This window comes from Acromyrmex echinatior, chromosome 14 (assembly GCF_024713525.1).
Source record: "Acromyrmex echinatior isolate Ae372 chromosome 14, ASM2471352v2, whole genome shotgun sequence".
Taxonomy (NCBI): Eukaryota; Metazoa; Arthropoda; class Insecta; order Hymenoptera; family Formicidae; genus Acromyrmex; species Acromyrmex echinatior.
Window position 1 is genome coordinate 2,778,538 of NC_141865.1, and position 22,851 is coordinate 2,801,388.

General features: G+C 30.1%; 1 protein-coding gene across 2 annotated transcripts; it reads right to left on the reverse strand.

Annotated features, from left to right (window-relative positions):
- Positions 1 to 6,829: 6,829 nt before the first annotated feature.
- On the reverse strand, positions 6,830 to 22,787 carry LOC105148126 (GATA-binding factor A). Of its 2 annotated transcripts, none has more exons than XM_011059640.2 (8): positions 22,450 to 22,787; positions 20,564 to 20,719; positions 19,978 to 20,432; positions 18,629 to 18,875; positions 14,254 to 14,466; positions 13,923 to 14,169; positions 13,159 to 13,355; positions 6,830 to 12,911 (listed from the first exon to the last, which is right to left on the reverse strand). In XM_011059640.2, the coding sequence occupies exons 1-8, from the start codon at positions 22,585 to 22,587 to the stop codon at positions 12,777 to 12,779; spliced, it is 1,788 nt and encodes a 595-aa protein (XP_011057942.1). In that variant the 5' UTR covers positions 22,588 to 22,787; the 3' UTR covers positions 6,830 to 12,776. The 2 variants fall into 2 exon arrangements, with proteins under 2 accessions (XP_011057942.1, XP_087269437.1); XM_087413311.1 differs by lacking the exon at positions 22,450 to 22,787 and adding an exon at positions 21,709 to 22,166.
- Between the last annotated feature and the right edge of the window lie 64 nt (positions 22,788 to 22,851).

Consider the following 22,851-nt stretch of genomic DNA (forward strand, 5'->3'; position numbering starts at 1 on the left):
ATACTTGATTCGCATAAATTCATCCACAAAATTAAAAAAATTTTTTCGATAGTCAATAGTTTTTTATTAAAAAATAAATACATTTTGCCCACATTTATAGTTTGTTTCGAAGACAAATGATGATGGGACTCTTGAAGTTATAAATGAAAATTTTAAAGAATGTTTCAAGCGTGAAAAAATAATTTTTATTCTGTCTTATATTTACTTATATTCGTATACAACTTTTAATACAATATTATAATATTCAAGAATGAAAATAATACATAATAATGAAAATACTTAATAAAGTGTCACAAAATAAATAACATATTTTATTGATTAGCTACACTTTCCTCTTATCGAAAAATTTATCTTTGGTTTTAAATGACTGCCCTATAGAGTCGAGGTATTTATTTCGACTAATTCAATCATCAAAATTGAATCGATTGTTATTAACTTTGCAGAAAACTGTTATAAAAAAAGTGGGCAAAATGTATTTTTTTTTGTAGAAATTATTAGTGGGTAAAAAACATTTTTTTAATTTACACAAATCAAGCACATTATAATAACACATTTTTCTTTTTTTCCCTAAACTTTTTAATTTCAAAGTAAAAAAACATTTTATGATTTAGACTAGATTACTGTTTTTACCTTAATTGTAGAAAAAGATTTTTTTAATCTGTAAAGGCAGTTAGAAAAATACTCATTTGAAAAATAATCGGTAAAACCGACAACTTTTTAGGATCTCCTTCAGTTGTTTTAAAATGCGAGAAAATTAAAAGCAAGCATTCCCAAACTGTAAAGTACAGTAGTGTGTATACACATATGAATGTATATATTTATGTGTGTATATATGTATGTTGCGTGTATGTGTAATGTAGATCTCTCACATCATCCGTTAATAGCAGATTCCTGAAATCATTTCGAGATGAAAATTCTCACATAAAAAAATGAATTCTTAAAGAAATGCATAAATGCTTTAATTTAAGAATATTTTATGCTTAGAATAGCGCCAAGAATAAATAATTTTCGAGATATTTCAAGATTAACAATAAATTATTCGTAAAATAAAATAAATTTTTTATTCTTAGTTCAAAATAAATTTTATTTCAATAAAAGAATAAAGTTGCACTCGTTCAACATTAAATATGCTTATATTAGTATTATTTTTTCTTTAATGATACCTTTTGTCAACTTCAAAACCTCCCCTCAGTATGCTTTTTAGTAACATCAAGATAATAGAAACCAATGCTGCAGTAAGTGACGATAGCTTTGTAAATGAAGTGCCACATTTATAGAGCATGTCTCTTAATGTGCACGGGATACAAGCTCCCAAGGAAAAATTGAATCAAACTTGGATTATACCCTCTATTAATGTAGCTCAAAAGCAAGTGAAATGCTGAGAACGTTCTAACAAACTTCGTTAGCCATATTGTAAATAAAGATGCAAACAGACGGTCAACATCTTCAGAGAAGAATGGTAGAGAACGCTGGCTGCTTATACAGGTTGATCCGCCGCGACGGATTCATTGCTCATCTCACTCATTTAACTGTGGATAGCAGATCCGCGAATCCATCGCGGAAAATCCGACCGCGTATAGGCACCTCTTCGTCACGCAGTGACAAAGTCTGCCGGCTATTCGTGCATCTCCATTTACAATATAACTGACAGAAACATTAAGACGAGCTAAATATTTTATCCATCTTTAAAGATTGAACCACATTTAGAGGTATGTTCCACGAATGCAACAGTTTACTCACAAAACCACTGTCAATCGTCATTCACTACATCCATGCACTTCCGACATCTTGATATTACTAAGGAATCCTTATATACACTTGCCGCCTGCATGGCGAATTTTCAAATTTATAATTCTTAATCCAAGAATAAATAGTTTGTAAATAACGCGATTGAGTTTGTTAGAACCATATATTGATTTTAAAAACAAAAATACAATTCTAAGAATAAAATATACTTTGCATAAATCTATTTATTATTGATGCCAGTGAACATTTATAATTTTGAAGAGAACATTTTATATTTAAATAAAATATAATAATAAATAAAAAAATTTAATAATAAAAATATAATATTATAATAATAATAAAAAATATAATAATAAATAAATAGCAAATAATAAATCAAGAATAAAAATATACGTAAATCAGGAATTTGTTTTTTTCTATGCTGTAACACCAAATGTCGAGACTATAATAGTTTTTAAATTAATAATGATTAAAGTTCTCTGATCACAGAGCTGACGTTTCACGCGCTCAGACATGATGATATGAAGTGATAAAGATGCTTTAGTAACTTCAAGATCATATATGTAAATGTGAAATGATATTATTATGAAATTGTTCTATACAGAATCTATTTGTATATTACGTATTCATAATTAATATCAGAACATATCACAAAATGTCAATTCAATATCAAGATATTATGATATGTTAAAATAAATTTATAATTTTAACAATAAGATTGGAAACAAGACTATTTATGTTAAATAACATTACTTTAAAATACGAAGCGCCACTACAGTCTAAGTGTTGAGATGTTGAACTAATATATATATTCATATAAATAAATTAATTTCAGAAATGATAATTACGTGCCGATATGGTTGTCGGATCAATCTGTAATATTAATAATCCCTCGAAATTTCCCAAATTAATCTTAAAAAACTGTATATAATTTTAACGTCTTCACTATCATGTCTGAGCGCGCAAAATGTCAGCTCTGTGATCAGAGAACTTTAATCGCTATTAATTTAAAAACTAATATAATCTCGATATTTTGATATTGGGATTATTGTTGAAATGATTTCAGAAATCAGCTATTAACGATGATATGACAAGTCTGGAACTGTCCTGTACATACAGGATGGCTTACATAAAGTGTAACAAGCCAATGAACTCGAAAAATACGGAAGATACGGAAAAATGTCTCGGACAAAAGTAGAAGGGTTTCGAGGAACGTATTTTGGTCGTTTTTTTTCTAAGTAAAGGCGTCGTTTTTTTTTTTTACATAATATGATTCTAATTATTCTGCATATAAAAGTGTTAAGATAAAGATGTGAAAAAACCAATAGTTTACGAGATAATTTACACTTTATTCTGATACATTGATATAAAATATTAAATATTTCGTAAATTACTAATTTTTGTATAATCGTACCTTAAACAGAATAATGAGATGAATCAATTGATGTAAAAAAAAACACAGCTGCTTTAAAAAAATATGTAGGCAAAATGGATAATTTTTTAAATAAGCAACTACGTATTTTGTTTACATCTTTTGATTCATTTAATCCTTAAATGCCACGCTGAGGTTCAATTAACCCCGTGTGGCATTTACGTGATTTTTTGACGTATGGCATTTAAGGGTTAATTATTCTGTTTACAAAAGTATTAAGATATTTTTATCAATAGTTTTTTTTAGAAGATATCTGATATTTCATGTCAATACATGACAGAATAAAGTATAAAAAGTATCTCGTAAACTAATCGTTTTTTTTTATATCTCTATTTGAATACTCTCATAATAATTAGAGCAAAATAATTAGCGAAATCATATTATGTATAAAAAAACATACAATTCTATTAAAAAAAAAGAGATATCGTTTATATAGAGATACCTTTTTTTAGCGCTTCCATCTAAAAAAAAAAAACGTGACCAAAATACGTCTGTTTCGAAACTGTTTCACTTCGTCTGAAATATTTTTTCGTATCTTCCATATTTTTCAAGTTATTAGCTTGTCACATTGTACGCGGATTACCCTGTGTATAGTATACATATACAGAACGTACCGTAGGTAATAATTACATATGATAATTACTAACTCTCATGCGCAGAGCAAATTAAACTAATTTTGAGTCAAAAATTTCTGTATCACTTTGCAATTTTTTTAACAATTAATGAAAAATTAATTCCTAAAGACCCAAATGAGCGCGTATCTTTTCGATTGAGTTTAATCTACTCTATCTGTCCACAAGAAGTGTTGTAATTATTATCGGATATTTTGTATGGGTGTCCCCGTATATGAGTGGCCATTCCTTTTCATTTCGTAAACTAACAGAGATAGACCTAATAAATATAACGTCAAATTAAATAGTTCTAATAACTGAATCCTATTATAAGTACAGTGATTACTTAGAAAAGTTATTTCCATTTAAAGTTTTTGCAAACGATTATTACCTTTTCAGTTTCGGACCTGTAGTGTGGTCAATTTTCGATCTATCGACTATTACACTGACTATAAACAGATGACATGTTACACACCAGTCGTCAATGAACTCGTATAATTCTGTAAAATAATTTTATTATATCATTCATCGTTGTACTCGTTAAAACGGACGCAACAACTTTTGTTATATCAAAATATTTATTTTATCGTAAAAAAATTATGCATATCTCTCCACTTTTTAATATGAATAGCTTTTCTAAGAGATCACTGTGTTTAATTTAGTTAGATGTTGACCGTTAATTTGATGCTATATTTATTAGGAATCCCGGTTAGTTTTGAAGTTCATTACAAATAGTTGTAGCATACAGACAGGCGTACAGATCTACTAAAGATATTTTGAAATTGAGTATGTCATTTCAAAGCTTGGATATTTCTACAAATTTGACACAGATTTTGTGCATTCGTAAACATAACCGTACGATTGAAAATGGAACATGATAAAAAGCATTTTCGACTAGTTTACTGCTACTACTTTACTGCTTTGATTCGAAGAAAATGGCTGCCGAGGCTCACCGATTCATTTCAGAAATTTATTCTGAGTCCGCTCCATCAGTTAAAAGTGTGAGTACTAATGTCGATTTAAAAGTGGTGATTTTGAATTAAAAGACAAAGAATGTTCAGGTTAATCAAAAAAGTTGAAAGATGTCGAATTGCAGATATTGTTGGATAAAAATTCTCTCTCAACTCAAACGCTTGGAGAATTAGCTAAAGCATTAAATGTTGATAAATCAATCGTTTATGATTGTTTACATGCAATAGGAAAAATTCAAAAAGAAGACAAATGGGTTTTACACGAATTGTCTAAATTGGCTACTCAAAATTGTTTTAACCATTTGCACTTCATTACTTTCTCGTCAAAAAGAAGTAGATTTATCTCTGTTAGTTACGAAATAACAAGATGTGGCTTATATGGGATGTATATTCGACAATACATAGAATATTTATACAATACATAGAATATTTCTTCTGTATGCGTATGCATTATTGTATAATTTATACACATACATTGATAGCAATATATGAAAATGATTCGCTTAGTTTTAACGAGTGTTTCCATATAACGCGAGAGTTCATATTAATACGATCAAATAAATAATTAAATATTTTAATTAAATTTATAATATTTTTATATTTTGTTAAAATATTTATGTTATGAGATTCATGACCTATTTTCACTGAATGTTGAAATATTTTTCGTGGAAGCTATAATATTTTATATATATATATATATATACATATATAAATATATATATATAAATAAATATATATATATACATATACATATATATAAATATATATATATATATATATATATATATATATATATATATACATGTACATATATATACAGGATATCCTAAACTTATTCACCCATCGCTTATAGGCAAGTAGACCGGGCTAAACTGAATCGAAAAGTCCTCTACCATTTTATAATTTTTGCAATAATTGATGAGATATTAATTTCTAAGAATTGCTGAATAATCAATGCAATTTTAGATAATTTTAAGATATCTTTCAGAATTCTTTATAAAACATCTTAGAGATGTTCCTTAAAGAATTCTTAAAGATATCTGAAAGTTACTTTATGCGTCAATTTTAGACATTCTGCTTACTAAGTAATTAAAAAAAAATTGCAAAATAGTACAGGACTTTTCAACTCATAATCAGTTTAGTCCGCTCTAATTGCCAATTAGTATGTCAAAAAGTTTGAAACACCCTGTATATATTTTTATATATACAGGAAATGTAAGTATTGTAACCGTTACTTTTTGTAGTAACAATTTGATAATAACGTTGCAATTTTTTATGATTGTAATGATAGCTAACTAAACGTTAAAGTTGCGCTAAAATTGAGAGTATCACTTTGAAAGATAACTTGTCACTACACGTTTACAAATAACAAGTTATGTTTTTCAGTAATAAGTGACTTTTCCAATCCATTACAAGTAATTCCAAGATTTCCAAGATGTTACCATTACTGCCATAAAAAATTTGCAATGTTATTACCAAATCATTATTATCCTCAGCAACCAGATACAAATTAATTTCTCAGTATAATATCCACAGTACGTCAGAGTTGAGTCATTAACAAATTGCCAGACTTAAACGTAGCATAAACCTATACTTTATGTTATGAAATGATGCTATTTATAGTTTTAGGAATAAAAAAGAATAAAGAAAATATAGCAAACTCTTAAATTTTTAATTAAAACATAAATAAGATCTATCACTAGATAAAAAAATATTAAAAATTACTTATTTAAAGATGTTTCTTTTCAATAGGATTCAATGATAGATCTTACTCACCTATGTTTTAGTTAAAAATTTAAGAATGCTACATTTTTCCTTCTTTTTATTCCTAAAAGTACAAATATCACCATTCCATTCGTAACATAAGGATTAGTTAACTGAAAGTTAATTAGTTAAATTTTAACTTAAATCCTCAATTATTTTTGATGTCCGGATAATAAATGACACATAGATCATGGTCCGATTCATGCTGATAACGCTTATTAATAACATTTGTCTTCGTTTAACATTTGACAAACAAGGATGAAATGATTTGTGAGCATGAATCGGACTGCGACCATAATCTAATATTTCTTTATTTTTCTCGAAAACCGTAGGTAACAAAAGTTTAAACAAAAATTATTTGTTTTTAAAAAATTATTTATAAAAACAAGAATATCCTCTATGTTCCAAAATAAAATTTCAGACTTGATCCAAGTTTACCATACTTTTGATAGTTTCTGGAAAATTAAAATGCTATCATAAAGCAGTTTCATACAGATTTTGATAATGAAAATTTTTCTGCCCAATTTTCGACTATCATCCATTTCCGAGGGAAAAAAGTAATATGGTCTGTCACATCCTGTATATATATTTACAGATATATGTGTATATATATATATATATATATATATATATATATATATATATACTCTCTAAATCTGAATCAGATAGTCACTAATTACTCAGTGGCATACTTGGCATACATGGATTATCAGTGATTATCCACTGATTCAAATTTAGAGACTATAAAATATCGCATATTGAAAAAATAATAGATTAAAAAAAATGATATTATTTGAAATATAAATATAGTATATACATAAGTAAATTAAACTTTTCGCTTCTGTGTAAAGCGGTGCAGTTGAAGTAAAAAATTGAAAAAGTTTAAAAATTTACACAAAGTTCTGTAATACACATTCCGTAATTAAAAATCTATCCTATCTAAATCTATTCTATATATTGTGCTATAAATTATAAATTATTCATAAATTTAATGATCCTTCCGTTTATTGATATATAACAATGATATTAAAAGAAATGATTTTTTTTTTATAACATTGTCATTAATATGCAAAATATTTTTGTATCACAAAGCCGATACATATTAGCAATGTTAAATTTTAATGTAAGCAACATTATTAATGTGCAAAATATATACTAATAATTGACGTTAATAAATTATATGGAAACACTCAATGTAAAAGGTAATTTTAATGAAATATTTAAAAAAATTCCGAGCTCTACTCTCTCTCAACGCACGTACGCACGCACGCAGAGGATATTCCTCCAATATTCAAAAACATCATTCTTTTATATATTTTGAAAATTATGTTCTTTAAGAAAAAAATAAATAAATAAAAATCTGTGAAAACTTTGTAGAATTTTTCAACACATTTTTCTGATTTTTAAAATTAAATATATTTATAAATTAAGTTTCTAAAACTCCTCACTTTCAATTTTTCATTCATCTTAAATAAGTAAATTATACATATCTTTGTAAATCAACTTGAAATCAATGAAATAATTCATAGGCGAAAAGAACGATATTCCTAGTGGAAAAAAGTGTTTGTTTATAAGACTCTTTGACCTTTTAATAACTAACGTTAAGGTACTCCGCGAGCTGCTGCGAGCTGTTTTTGAAATCATACAAGAATATTCCGAGGGTCTCCGCAATAAAAGGAAAAGAATTAGGAGGAAACAAGGTTCTATGATTTTGGAAAAAAAGAAAGACGACGAAATATATATGTATGTACACGCGGAGAAGAGCAAAGAAAAAAGATAAGAAAAAAAGGATAAAGAAAGACAGTGATGTGAGATAGGAAGGTGGAAAGTATAGGAGACTGCTAAATTTTTCTGTGTACGTGCTAACTATCCTACGTACGTAGACTAAATCTATTTTTGGCAATGTTGATTAGGTATACGACACGTTAAATATTACGATATCATGAGTAGATGCACTGGCCATAGTATTATGCGCTATAAGATCGCTTAACACCCGTTTCTTGACGCGTTAGCTATACAATTCTGAAGAAATGGCGGAGGGCGGAGACCCCGGCCCTTTACGCTTTTGTTATTTGACTACGCACATGGACTCAAATTGGAATAAAAAAAAAAGAAATTAAAATCGACATTTAGTATCTTGAAAACACAATCGAGACGTACGATTTTCACTATAGAATTTAAGCTATAGCCTCTAAATATTGCATATAATTGTTTTCATCTTTATCCCAATGGTTTAAAACTTTCAAATTCACCTCAACTTTAATAAAGGACCAACTTAATAGAAATTGACTTTCTATCAAATTGGCTACATTTTGGATATATTGCAGTTTTCATTCTGAACAAATGTCTTCAATTTCCTCTTAAGGCTAATTTTTACGCTATAAATCTTGGAAGGTTTAGAATTTAAATTATTCTTTAAAAATTGGGTTTATGTATTATCAATGTTATATCATTATTGATAGATATATATTGTATAATAGGTAGATGTATATAGGTATAGGTATGTGTATACATTACACACATACACGCATTTATATATATATCGAGTATAATACCCGATCTTACCCTATATCTATATACTATATATATATATATATATATTTATGATATTTATAATATCAATAATATATGGAAACACAATCTTTAAAGAATGGTTTGAATCTGAATCTTGCAGAACTTGTAACGTAAAGACTAGCTATAGGAGAAAATTGATCCCATGGAGACGTTTGCTCAGAATGATAACTACAACGTACCCAAAATTTTGTCAAATCGGGATGTCATTTTTTGACAGAAAGCCAATTTCCATAAGGTTGGTGTAAAGTCCTTTATGCATATTAAAAATGATATATAAATGTATACAGGAGGTAGGTATAGACTCTATTAAGTTTTTGTTATTGATATAAAGCAAAGCTCCTTCCATTCTGGTTCTAAAATGACTACGCAGCAGCAGTGGAGCCATAAAATTTATTACTTTTAATGTATACGGCGTATAAGTAAACGTTATCTAACTATTACTTTCTTAAGTTCTCACGTGTCTTTCACTCACTGTCAAGATAGATAGAAAGAGAGGGAAAGAGAGCGCACAACTGAGTATCTGTGATGACGACAACGATGGTATATACGTCACGCCGTGTTTCTTATTGCTTTCAGAGTCTTAACTTAGATAATTGCATGTGAGTATCGATCCAATATTAAGTACAAGTCTTTTTTGAGAGGATGGAAATTTAGAAATATTAATCTTCGCGCACAGTTCCAGCAGTCTCGTAATACAATAGCATCTATAGATCTCTAATTTAAGGCTCCACGAGTACCACCTCTAAGCAACGAAGACGAGAGGAGGCACGTCATATTATGAGATAATTACTAGCATTTTGTTTTTTATTCAGGCCCCAAAGTGTCCCCTATTGCGCCAATCTTTTTCTAATATCTTTTATTGTCAATTGCTCAAATTTTTCGTCTTTGGACGAATCTGTAATGTTGCATACGAAATGTGGGATTTTTCATCGAGTTTCTAATCCTTTCATTGGAAAATAAATAACATTAAATCGTACGTTTAAAATTCTTTGTGAAAAAGAAATTATAATAATATTAAATTATAATTATGAGCAATATCAAAACTAAAGAGTTGCGATGTAATCATTGCAACTTACATAAGAAGTTATGTGTATTATAATAACTTGTTTCAAGTTGTAAAATTAAATGTAATTACATCTAATTAGAATAAAATACAATTAATTAATTTTGCTAATAGTGTTTATCAATCTTTTTGTTTTTTCAGACAGTTTATATATAATTTATTTCAATTAATTTTTCGTTAATACGATTACTCAATATTTATATTTAGTAAAATTTTTTCTTGTTCACAAATTCAGTCTAGGCACATATAATCTATTTTGTTAATCAAATGATTTTTAATTCTCCTATTTGGATAAATATATGATTTATTATAAAAAAATTAAAATAAATATTATTCTAATTAACATATTGAATGCCATGTTAATCACCGGTGACCGGTGTTGATCGACACTATTAAACTAAAAAAAAATGTATCAAATTTATAAAAAATATTTATATATAATTCTGTAAATATAATTAATATAATAAAATAATAGTCTAAAGTAAAAAATGTAATAAGCATGATAATTTTTATAATATTTAATTATATTACATAACATTTTATCAAGCTATGGCTTTAATAATGAAAATTTCATTCTGGCGTCGCCAGAGAAACAAGCGAATAAGAAATCTGGCATTCAATAAGTTAATAAAGTTTTTCTATAGATAAATAAAATTCAAAGAGCGAATGAGAGTCAATGTATAAAAGCTTTTTTTTTTTAAATTACTTATTACGACCATATAATTGTACAAAAATAAAAAATTTATTGTATATATTTGGAGTACGATAGAATCGTATTTTATCTACTGCGTCAACACATCTTACAGAGTGACGATTCTTTTTTAATTTGCTAAACTATTTATTTGACTACATTTTTTATTTTGTGATAAACACTTATATTATTTATAATACGATAGACATTAATCAAGATCAAATCTTCAGATATCGTTCTCCATACGAAGCAATTTTTGTTCGTCCTGAGATTTACTCATATAGAATTTTAAACATTCTTCGGCAAAAACTAATGGATACTGATTTTACTGCGTTTTATTATAACTTTTGTCTGAGGGAAGCTCAATCCGACAGCCGAACCATGTAATGTAATGCGTTCTTATTAGAGAGCCTCAAAGGGAGAGAGTGGCAAATTGCATCACGTGAATGATTGCATCCAATCAAGACGGGGATTACATGACCAGTCTTCCCCAATCTCTTCCATGTCTATGGAGCTTTAATGCCCGCATTCAATCAGAGGAGACGGGTTACGTGATGTAGTTTGCCACTCTCTTCCTTTAATAAGTACGAGGCAAGTCACATTTTCACAATTAAATAAATAATAACGAAATGACATGAATCACAAATTTCGTTGTCAAAACATCACTTTTCTACGCTTATAAGTTCAGCCATTTGGCGAGGCGCTGTAATACACAAGCACGAGCCCATGTATGAACATGTGCCCTCGGCACGCCGAAAGCGAGCACATATACATGAACTTGTGCTACCGATTTCGCCACATTTCGCCAGGCCGCCGTCTGATCCTGTGTCGCTAGCTGAGTAGTCAAAAGTCTTAAAGCCTCAAATATTCATCCATAAGAAAATATATCCAACAAATTTTTAATTTTTGTACAATTATGTAATCGTAATAAGTAATACTTGTTATTTTTTTGTTAAATAAGTTTTTATATATAGACTCTCATTCGCCCTTTGAACCCTTTTATTTGTTTATTATTTGATACTGAGAATCCTGTACTTTTATTAATTTTTTTTTCTTTATAGAATTTACTATAAAATTTTAATTGAATTATAATTAAATAATTAATCATTGTCGATTATTCATTTCTATTCCGATATATTCAAAAAGTTAATAATCAAATTTGAATAATATAATTAATATTAAAGATTCAAATTTTTTTATGAGATTACATGCCTATAAAATATACTATATTAAAAAATTTTGTTCGAAATATTTGATATCATGTAAATAGTATTTTAATTTCATTAAAATAAAGTGAAAAATCCAACATTCATTGCGCAACGTATAACAGTTTTCGAAAAAACCTTAAAATTTGGAACGTAACACAATTAAATGTCGAAAGCCATTAACGATGTTGCAGGTATGCCATTGGAAATGCTGTTGCTGTCACTGTCGTCATAAGACAACGAATCGAAAAGATACGTATAATATGAAACAGGATGATGACGACATCGACAAGCACTTCCGAGCGGCTCCACGATTGGATCCGCGGCATGTTTATGTACAACGGGCGAGCACATATAAAATTTTATATAAAAATATTTTCTCATATGCGTACTTTTTACGTGTTTTTATCTATGTTTGTATATGTGTGTAAATGTGCATATGTATGTATTTGTGTGTGTATCCGCGTATATATGTGTATATATTTATATATGTACATCTTGAATAATTAATACTGAGTAATTAATATCATTTCATTTCATCGTGCGTATTACGTCGCAGCGTGAACCTTATGACTCTCTCCGGAACGTCCCCAGTGCAAATTATTTCTCAGGGGAAAACGTTTAGAGAGGTCTGCCAAGAGAGAGATTAAAAATTCATCCAAGATAAACCGAACAGATGCCGTCGAGAAAGCATACCTCGGCGACCAACCAGATTTTTCTTAATGCGTTTCCTCCGAGAGTGAAGTTGCCACCAAATTGAGAGGGACATCTGAAACATTCTCTTCATCACCCTCGTCTGCATCCTCATCCACAGACAAGTGTCGTTGCAAACGTTCTTCGGTTTTCATGTGTGGCTAAAAAAACAAATTTAATAAATTATGTTTTGACAATATCAAACTTGCAACAAAAAAAGAGACAAATTATAGAGATAGAAAATTTTCAAAAATTCTCATAAAGTTTTAAGTTAAATGTTAAAATTATTAGCCTTTTTAATTTTAATCCTTATTAGATATAAAATATCTAATTAAAGTTAATAATATTATGCTAATATAAGAACATTTCTTATTTAAATATATAAGCATATGATGGAGAATAACTTACATGAATCATGTAACTAGATAAAGGTAGTGAGTAAGCAACTGACGGAGGCGGATGACCACCGGGTATGCGTGTAGGCGTCAACGCCGCATGCATCATCAACTGAGGATGAATTTGTTGTCGAAGAGCATTCAGCATATCCGCACTCTCGGCATCCATTTCTCTTATTGATGGAGAGGCTAAGACAGTGTCCCCTTTTTCTAAAAATATTATTAATTTCATAAAAATGGATTATTTCTGCTCTATCGTAATAGAAGATATATTCTTCAAGGAATTTTGTAACCACTAATACTCTAATAATAAATGTTGCTTAATAAAACTATTTGAAGTTAAATGTCGAGAATATGTTGAGATTGCTGACTCATACGTAAATTCAAATTTGTGACAAAATAAGTTAGAACAGCAACAGATTCGCTGGTATCTGAAGTATTAAAAATTACAGTTTTCAATGTAATTTTCAAGATTAAGAGTTACAGTCTTGATTTCTTTTTAAAGTGTCATAAATAAATACTAAAAAACGAAATTGAATGAATGTAGAATGTACTATGAAGAATCTGCTTTTTCAATTCAGTAAAAATCCAAGATTTGTCAAATTAACACGTTCCATATCATATGGAAGCATATGTGTTCCATGCTGAATTTTTCATTCAAGTTGTTTGATATTATTACTACATGTAACATTATTATAAAACATTTTAGTTCTTTTTTTACAATGTATACGTATTTTTCAGCAAAAAAATGTACTAAATGTTAAGAATCTCTATTACTTCTATGCCTCGTCGATTTCTCGCCTTTGGGTCTACGTCTGCGCGTATGTATGGTGTCTCTTCGCATAGTAACCGGACGATTAACACCATGTAGCTTATAATACAATCCGCAAGCGTTGCACACCATCTCGCCCTTCATATTCCTTCTCCAAATAGTTGTTGTCATGGTGCCACAATTTGTACAAGACATATCGACCTTTTTTGCTACGTTACCGCTTTGTTGATCAAACTGTTTCTGATCGTCCATCTAAAACAGCCAATCGGTTATTGTGAACAATTGATAATATCGGGCCATGATGAACAACGGGCCATTCGCGTAAGGGGAAAATACCTTATTCTTTATCTTGCTCGACCATGTGGTAAAATCATGTGCTTGTTCTTCATTGCTATGGTCGTGTTGGTAACTGGCGATAATGTCTGGACTTGCTGGAGCTTTACTCGGATAACTCTGTTTTCTACGACCTTTTGTCGTCGTCGCCATCTCCTTACGACCAATACTGGCAGGGCTAGACGGATTACTGTCTATCGAAGCACTCTGTACAGACTGCATATAACACTATTTTATTATTTCCGTTACATTTAAAAAAAAATTTTTTTCGGATTTATATTTCATACTTTTTTAATGTCATATTAACTATAAATGAAATTTAATCAAAAATAAATCATATGAGAAAAAAATTAATATTTTTAATCAAAGCGAATCTTAACGTTTGATCTTTAAAGACGTTATAATCAAGATACGAAATAGCCACTTTTGGTCAGCCATGTTTTAACAACTCGAGAAAGGAAAAAAGAGAGCGAGAGAAAAAGAGGAGGAAAAGAGATTGTAACATATAATATATAGTAATATAATATAGTGATATAATCAAAATTTATCTGTTTAAAAACAATAAATTAATAATAAATAAAAACTAATCACAGAAGCGTATTAATATCTTAAGACAACATTAATAAAAATTAATAAAAATCAGTCTTAAAATCAGAACAAATTATGATTACTATTTAAAGACTGAAGATTGAATAAACAAAAATTATGTCATAAATAGATTCAAGATACAAAAAGTAGCGGTAAAAGTAACTGTAAAATTCGTTATCATTATCAAAAAATATAATTATTAGGAGTGCATTAATTTTAAAGGATTTTCAAAAGATGGTGTAACTAGTACTATCGCATTGGGCTATATTGTTGCTACCTTCATGTTTAAACTATCATGTGGCTTTAGTTTTCAGTATATCATTGCCGAAGTGTAAACATTGTTTTTTTGAGCATTAAATATGTCAAATTTTGTGCGAACAAAACGCAATTTGCGGGAAGCTTTGCTTTTTTGCTTCCATTTGAAGAAAAGTGCTGAAAGTCAATAAATGTTGGAAGCTTATGATGATTATACTCCATCGGTTTCAATATGTGAGTACTGGTTTCGATGCTATAAAATGGTGATTTTGACACGGAAGACAAAGAACGTCCAGGTCAGCCGAAAAAGTTTGAAGATGAGAAAGTGAAAGCTTCACTCAATCAAGACCCAAACACAAGAAGAATTTGCAGAATCATTAAATGTTGATCGATTAACGATTTCCAGACGTTTGAAGGTCATTAGAATGATTTAAAAGCAAGGAAATTGGATGCCGTACGAGGGACATCGAAAGGTGCAAAATAATCTGTGATTTATTGCTTCAAAGACAGAAGAAAAAGTTTTTTGCATCATATCGTGAAGGGTGATGAAAAATGGATACACGATAAACCAAAGCGCAAAAAATCATGGTGTAGGCCAGGCGAACTATCAACATTGACGGCAAAGCCGAATATTCATAGTGCCAAGCTCCATGTTCTGTATTAGGTGGGATCAGCTGGGTGTAGTGTATTATAAGCTGCTCCAACCCAATGAAATCATCACTGGAGAACACTACCAACAACAATTGATGCAATTGAGCCGAGCATTGAAGCAAAAACAGATTATGCAAAAAAACACGACAAAGTGATTTTCCAGTAACATTCGGCCACATGTTGCGAAACCGGTCAAGGAAACGTTAGAAGCGCTTAACGGGGATGTCCTATCACACTCGCCATATTCTGCAAATATTGCTCTTTCCGATTACTATCTATTTCGATCGTTGACATGATCTATCTGGCCATGGCTTCCATTCTTATGAAGATATCAAAAAATGTCAATTCGTGAATAGCCTCAAAAGATGTGTGATTCTTTCGACGTGGAATCCACCTATTATCAGAAAGATGGGAAAAAGTAGTAGCTAGATGGACAATATTTTAAATGATCAATTTGTAATCATTTTTTTACAATAAAGCCGTATTTTACCAAAAAATCCCTTAAAATTAATGCACACTCCCAATAGTAACGCAGTTACCTTTAAGTTACCAAAAAAAGTAACTGTAACATCGTTACAAGTTATTTCCATTTCCTGAAAATAGATCAATTTTGGCCAGAATAATGGAATCTTTCTTATGCATGGTTGGTAAAAATCATGTTTTAGACATGTTTTAAATTGTTATTTAATTTAAAACATGCTTGATCGATGTTTTTAATATTTTAAACATTTTTTATAATAGATCGTTAAGGCCCATAGTTAGGCGCGTATCGATAGAGTAGAGAGACTATTTCATTCATTTCTCACGATATTATTTATGTTTCTGAGCAGCGCATATTAATTTAAAGGCCATACTAATGTTTTCAAAAAGCAATCATGATTGTGTAAAGTAATTATAAGCACATTACTGCAAAACGATATTGCTTGTTGCCATAAATTTTTTTATTTAACTTTAAGATTGAAAATGACGAAGCCCCATTCTACCTTACTACATTCACAGTTAATATCGAATTTTTTTTACTATGCAACTGATTATTAACAGCATTAGTAATTAGTGTTATTGTTAAATCTAACATACAAATCTCACATTGAGAAATAACATAAAAAATTATCATAAAATTTAATTTGTTGCTACTTAAACTTTTTTTATGTTTTAAAATGAATAATATCGTGTAATTATTAATTAAATATCATGTAATTATTTATCAATAAATCAAAGATCAAATCATATATTTTTTAAACAATTTAAATTTTTATTAAAATTACACATCTTGATTTATTAAAATTATACAATTTTACTTCTTTCAGGAATTGAAAACTTGAGAAAAAATACACGTGAAAAAAAGAAAAGTAATTAAACAATCTTCACAAATCTATCTTATGCAATTTTAATCTTTTTAATACGAAACATTAGATTAAATCAACATAAAAAATATGCAGACTGAACTTTAAAATTTTTTTCTTTTATGTAAATTTCAGAGATCCATAACATATTATAATGACATTAAAAATATATTGAAATTGAGAAGATTAATATTAACAAATTCTATGTTACACAAACAAATCTTTTTATTCTTCATTTTAATAAAAATTTAAATTATATTTTATTACTTTATATTATTTCAACTACAGAAAATTATCAAAGTTAAAGCTCCTTTACAAAAAAAATATGTGTCTTCGCTTCTAAAAAAAATTTGCGAAGATTAATTATTACTTTCCTATTTCACATATATTTTTTCCGAGTTCTCAACTTCTAAAAAGAATAAAATTGTATAATAAATCAAAATTTGCAATTTTAATAAAAATTTGAATTGTTAAAAAAATATGGTTTAATCCTATTTCTTTGATTCATTAATATACAATTACGTAATGAATTAATAATTACACAATATTATTCGTCTTAAAGAATAAAAAATGTTAAAAAAGTAATAAATAAAATTTTATTATTATTGTTCATATTGTTCATATTATTATTTTTCAAATATGAAACTTTTATTCAAGTATTAGATTTAATAATTTCAATAACAATGATTGTAATGCTGTTAATAATCAGTTGTGCAATACAAGAATTCAATATTAACTGAATGCTGAATCAAATAAAAAATTATTGTGATTTTGATATTTTCGTATTAGGATTTTTTATTCTACTTTATATTTAGAATATAAAAGTATTGTATAGTGAGACACTTTGTATACACGTATATACATGAATATACGTATATATGAATTTTTTATTTTGTCAGTATATATAAATTAACAAAAAAACCTATTTATTTGTTTATCATAATTTTATCACCAGACTTATTAATCGAAATTAGATAGAAAAGAGAAGATATAAAATAAATAAAAGGATAAAAAAATGATAAGATAATTAAAAAAAATTTAAATATCTGTCTTACAATTAATAGGTAGAATCTTTTCCATTTCAGCTTGATATCCGTTAATAAAAAGCAAATGGAGCTGCAAGAGTTCCCGATTATTTCTTATTTACGGAATTCTACCTGGAATATGTCCTGAATAGGCTTAAAAGAATTTCCCGATCGGCCAATGGCCCAACCGACGGTTCAACCGATGACCTGAGTTTTTCCCAACATTATACCTGGACCTTTTCTTTCTATTTACAGATGTACAGATGTTCGTATTTGGCGAAACATTTTCAAAAAGTGTTTTGTCTGCTTAGGATCAGGTAGGATGAGGTATTGCACGCAAAAGAATCGCCGAAACGATTCACACAAATACAAATATTAGAAAATTTTTCTTTCTTTTTCTATTTATCAAATATCAAATTCGCAAATTTCTTTCTTTCTCTCCTTCTATCTATCTCTATTATTTTGATTTCAATTTTTTCATATAGAAATGTTTAACTTCGATCAATTCTCACTTACCTTATTTTCTAAGCTTCCTATATTAGTACGATTGCCAAGCACAGGAAAATCAGCCAACATACGCTCTGTAGCTGTCCCTTGGGTATCCCTATAAAATCTGATTTGCGAGGACATTTTGTCCGAATCAATAGTAGTAATACCGATCTGTCTATTGTTGATCAAAGAACGTAGTAAAGTGGTAGCTTCGCCAGTAAATCCATTGTTCAATTTATCACCATTGGTTCGCGTAATTTCCAAGCTTCTGTTGCTACGTTAACAAAATGCAAATAGATATGTGTAATTGTGTAATTACTTCTTTATCGATTATAAATATCTACTTATAGAATTTATTATCAGTTTCAGTTATGACTTATAATCATAAAAAAAAGTCTATATACAAGATAATTATTATGGTAATACCTAATCACAATTTGATCGCCGGATTTAATAAAATAACTCTCAAGGCAATTGGATCAGACTAAAATGACTTATTAATATCGAAATTGAATAATAAAAACAAATTTATTTAAATTTTTATTAGTTAATAATAATTATGATTAATAAGAATCTGCTTCAATATGTAAATTTAGTGATAAAATTTTGTTAGTTTATTCAAATTAACTTAATTTGTCATTTCACAATTCCATAACGCATCCTTAATGTATTACACATGATTATAGTATCTCATATGAGAATATGAAATACTCTAATCATGTGTAATACATTAAGGATGCGTTTGCTTTGGCGCTCACAGTGCTTGTAAGCATCATTGTCCTTATTTAATATTTAATAGACGACAAAGATAAAATGATACTTACCGCACGTGAACGTGCAAAGCCAACGCACCCTAAGGCTCTTGATTAGTCGCCACAGGTATATAAGAACATGACATCATAAGTGAGAAATAACATGTTGAAGTTTTTTTTATATGCCATTTACAAATAGAGAGAGAGAGAGAAAGAGAAAGAGAGAGAGAGAGAGAGAGAGAGAGAGAGAGAGAATTTGGATAAAACAAATAATAAAATCGCTTTAAAACATTTATAGAAATAAGTCAAAGATATCCTCTCCCCTGACAATAAATAATAAAAGGTACCTTACTCATAAAGTACCTTATTCAATGCACATGCATAGCTTATTTTCACTTCACATATTTTTTACTGTAACGATTCAATAACTGCGATTAATCAGGAGCCTTAAATATGTAATTTATAATGGATTAAAATAACAATGCTTTCAATATTGACTCTAAAATCGAATACATGTTGTTTATCTTATCTATAAGCAACTCAAATGGAATATATTTGTACACCTTAGCTACCGACTAGGTGTCAAGTGAACAAATATTTTCCGAATAAATTTAACTTACTTACTTGGCTAGAGCTTGCCATAGCTTTGTCGTTTCTTGATCAATGTGACCGTCGGAACAGTTACTCTCTGGTGTATCCATTCTGTTAACTGGACTGCAATTTGCTGTGTTGGACTCGGAATCATCGTAGTTGCTCTCGACTCTAATCCTCTTACTAACGGTCATATCATAACCATTTGCCTCGCCTTCAATCTCCTGTTCATCACGATCTTCAATCTCTAGTCGTTCAGGATCGGAACTATTGGAACTGTTGTCATCGTCTGGCTCGCACTTAATATTATGTTCTTGCATATCACTGTTCTGCAACTCTAGATGATGCGTTTGAGTTTGAGGTATTATGTTTTGATTAATGCTGGCCGGCTCGGAGTTAGGCTCCTCGTTGAACAACATCCTATTCAACTCGAGGAACGATTGCAGAGGGCTTTCGCCCGCTACTTTGGCAGTGGAGAAAGACTCTTTCTAAAAATGTGAAGAGAAAAGGCATAAATACATTATTTATCTTTGTCTCTCTTCTAGATACATATATATTCAATTTAACAAAATGATGTATAATTTGTCACTTAATTTCACAAACAATTCAAATTCAATACCAGCTCGTCATGAGACGACTGTTGCTTGGTATAATCCAGGTACTGTTTGAGTAAGACATCAGATTTTTGCGATATTTCGCGAAAGTTGTCCAGCATATCCAACTTACATACGCATTGCTGGCAAATAATCGGCGGTAAGGAATCATCATCTTTTACCTATCAAAAATAAATCATGTAACAAATTACATACTACAAATAATAAAAACAATAAGTATATTTTGAAAAGAGTTTTAATTATTAAGAATGTGATTTAATTTTGAAGATTTTGCAAGAAATGGCGCTAATGTCAATGTTGTCAAAGACATTCCAATCATAGTTATTACTTCTTAATGTTTTAACATTCCATGATATTAAGTCATTTACTCACAATGGACGTAGTAAACATCGTATCTATATCATTTAAAAAATGGAGCTTGTTAAAGACCATTTTCAGCATGTATTATTTTTGTTTTTTTAATCAGAAGAAAACAGTAGTTGAAGGTCATAGAATTTTGATAGAAATTTATGATGATATTGCTCCATCAATTAAGACATGTGAATATTGGTTCTGTTCAATTCTGTTGATTCAAATGTGGTGATCTCAACGTTAATGACAAAAACTGGAAAATGCAGATTTGCAAGCATTATTGGACGAAAATTCATTCAATTACTTCAGAACTTGTCAGAGAATTAAATGTTGATCGTACAACAATTATTGAACGTTTACATATGTTGTTCAAATAAATCAGTTTTTGAGAAAAAAAATCTTCAAAACTAAATCACACTCCTAATATAATACGTTCAAAATTAATTTTAATGTAAGTAATAAAATCATTGCTACAGATATAAAACTAAAAATATACAATTAACAAAAGTCAGAAATATATTAATACAAAAGCTATTAATTTATTTCGTAGTAATTTTAGCTGATTAATTATTAACTTTACAATAAAAATTCACTAATACTCAATAATAACATCAAATTATCAGGAATCTGTTTAATTTAAATTTTCAAGATAATATCCTATCAAATAAGATATCAAATGAAAGATATATATATATATATATATATATATCATGCGTTTTTATTTTTCGCTAATTTTCACTTATGTAAAAATTGCGAATGGGAGGACAATCTCGTATAAAGTATTACGATAAAAACTCACGACCGTAAATACATATAATCGAGATCGTGTCTCCCGAACGGCGTCAGTCAAATGGACGCCTCCGATAAATTAAAGACGTTAAAGGATCAGCCCAAGTAAAGCGCGGCGTGACAACGACACTAGCGTATGAAACTGTGTGAAACATGATAACAGGCCACCCAAATAAGGAGCCGCAACCTCCTCCTCTTCCTTCCACCACTCTCTCCCCTCCCCCGCACCGACCCCTCTATGACTCGCGCGGCTATAGCTTCGCTTGCCATGCTCGCGCGGGGGGCTTATCACTGCCATTTTAAATGCCGTTGCTGCTTGTCGGCTTATCTCGCCGACACATCTCTTGCCAAACTTTCTCTCGTGGCACGCGCACATATACACATTCATGCAGTGACGCAGTAGGCCCAAGTCGGCCAAGCGCGAGCGCGATCGCGAACGTAAGTGTACGCGATAGAAAGAAACAGCTAATAGGAGCGACTCGGAGTCTCACAGTAGAGTGCGCGCGCGCATGCGAGAGCGTCTCTAAAGCTGAGTGAGTGAGCGATGGACAGAGGAGGAGAGAGGAGAGAGGGAGGGACAAAAGGGAAGAGGGGGAAGAGGGGGGGGATAGAGAGAGAGGGCAATATCAGCGACGATGAGAACAACGCAAACGGAAAGACGCATACACGGTATACGGCCGCGTCGAGAGTATAGCACAGATGGTCGCATCGCAATAAAATGCGGATTAATCATGAACAACAACGCACTCACTGTGATTGACAGACACGCCGATATCTTCTCGGCGAAATTCTGCTGAGTGCCCGCCTCCTTGAATATGGAATACTTGACACCATCCAGGGATAAACAAAGGCGACACAGCTCGTAGAACTTCTGCGGTACATCAAACATAATTGCGAGCTCCGACTTGCCTGCGGCTCACGTAAAGCGCGAGTCATCAAGAGGTGTGCTCTTACAGCAACCGACGTGCGAGCTTTCTCCACTGCCACTGCTCGCGTTCAGCGATGAAGATGGGTTTATACGGATCACTTAGGATCACTTATCACAGTCACCGCCGCAGCTCATTGTCAGCGGCACAGTACACGCACCTCCATGAATCGCGTGGCACAAAGAAGCGAATGGGCGAATCTCATGAAACGCGCCGGCTAAAGGTGC

Bases quoted from the DNA above. Each gene is read 5' to 3' on its own strand.
- LOC105148126 (XM_011059640.2), bottom strand. From the start codon at position 22,587: ATGTTTGATGTACCGCAGAAGTTCTACGAGCTGTGTCGCCTTTGTTTA. The intron at 13,356-13,922 runs GTAATAGAGATT...TAATATTTTTAG, and splicing joins GAAATCGACGAGGCATAGAA to AAAAAGGGGACACTGTCTTA. The intron at 12,912-13,158 runs GTAAGTTATTCT...TTGTTTTTTTAG, and splicing joins TATCTAGTTACATGATTCAT to CCACACATGAAAACCGAAGA.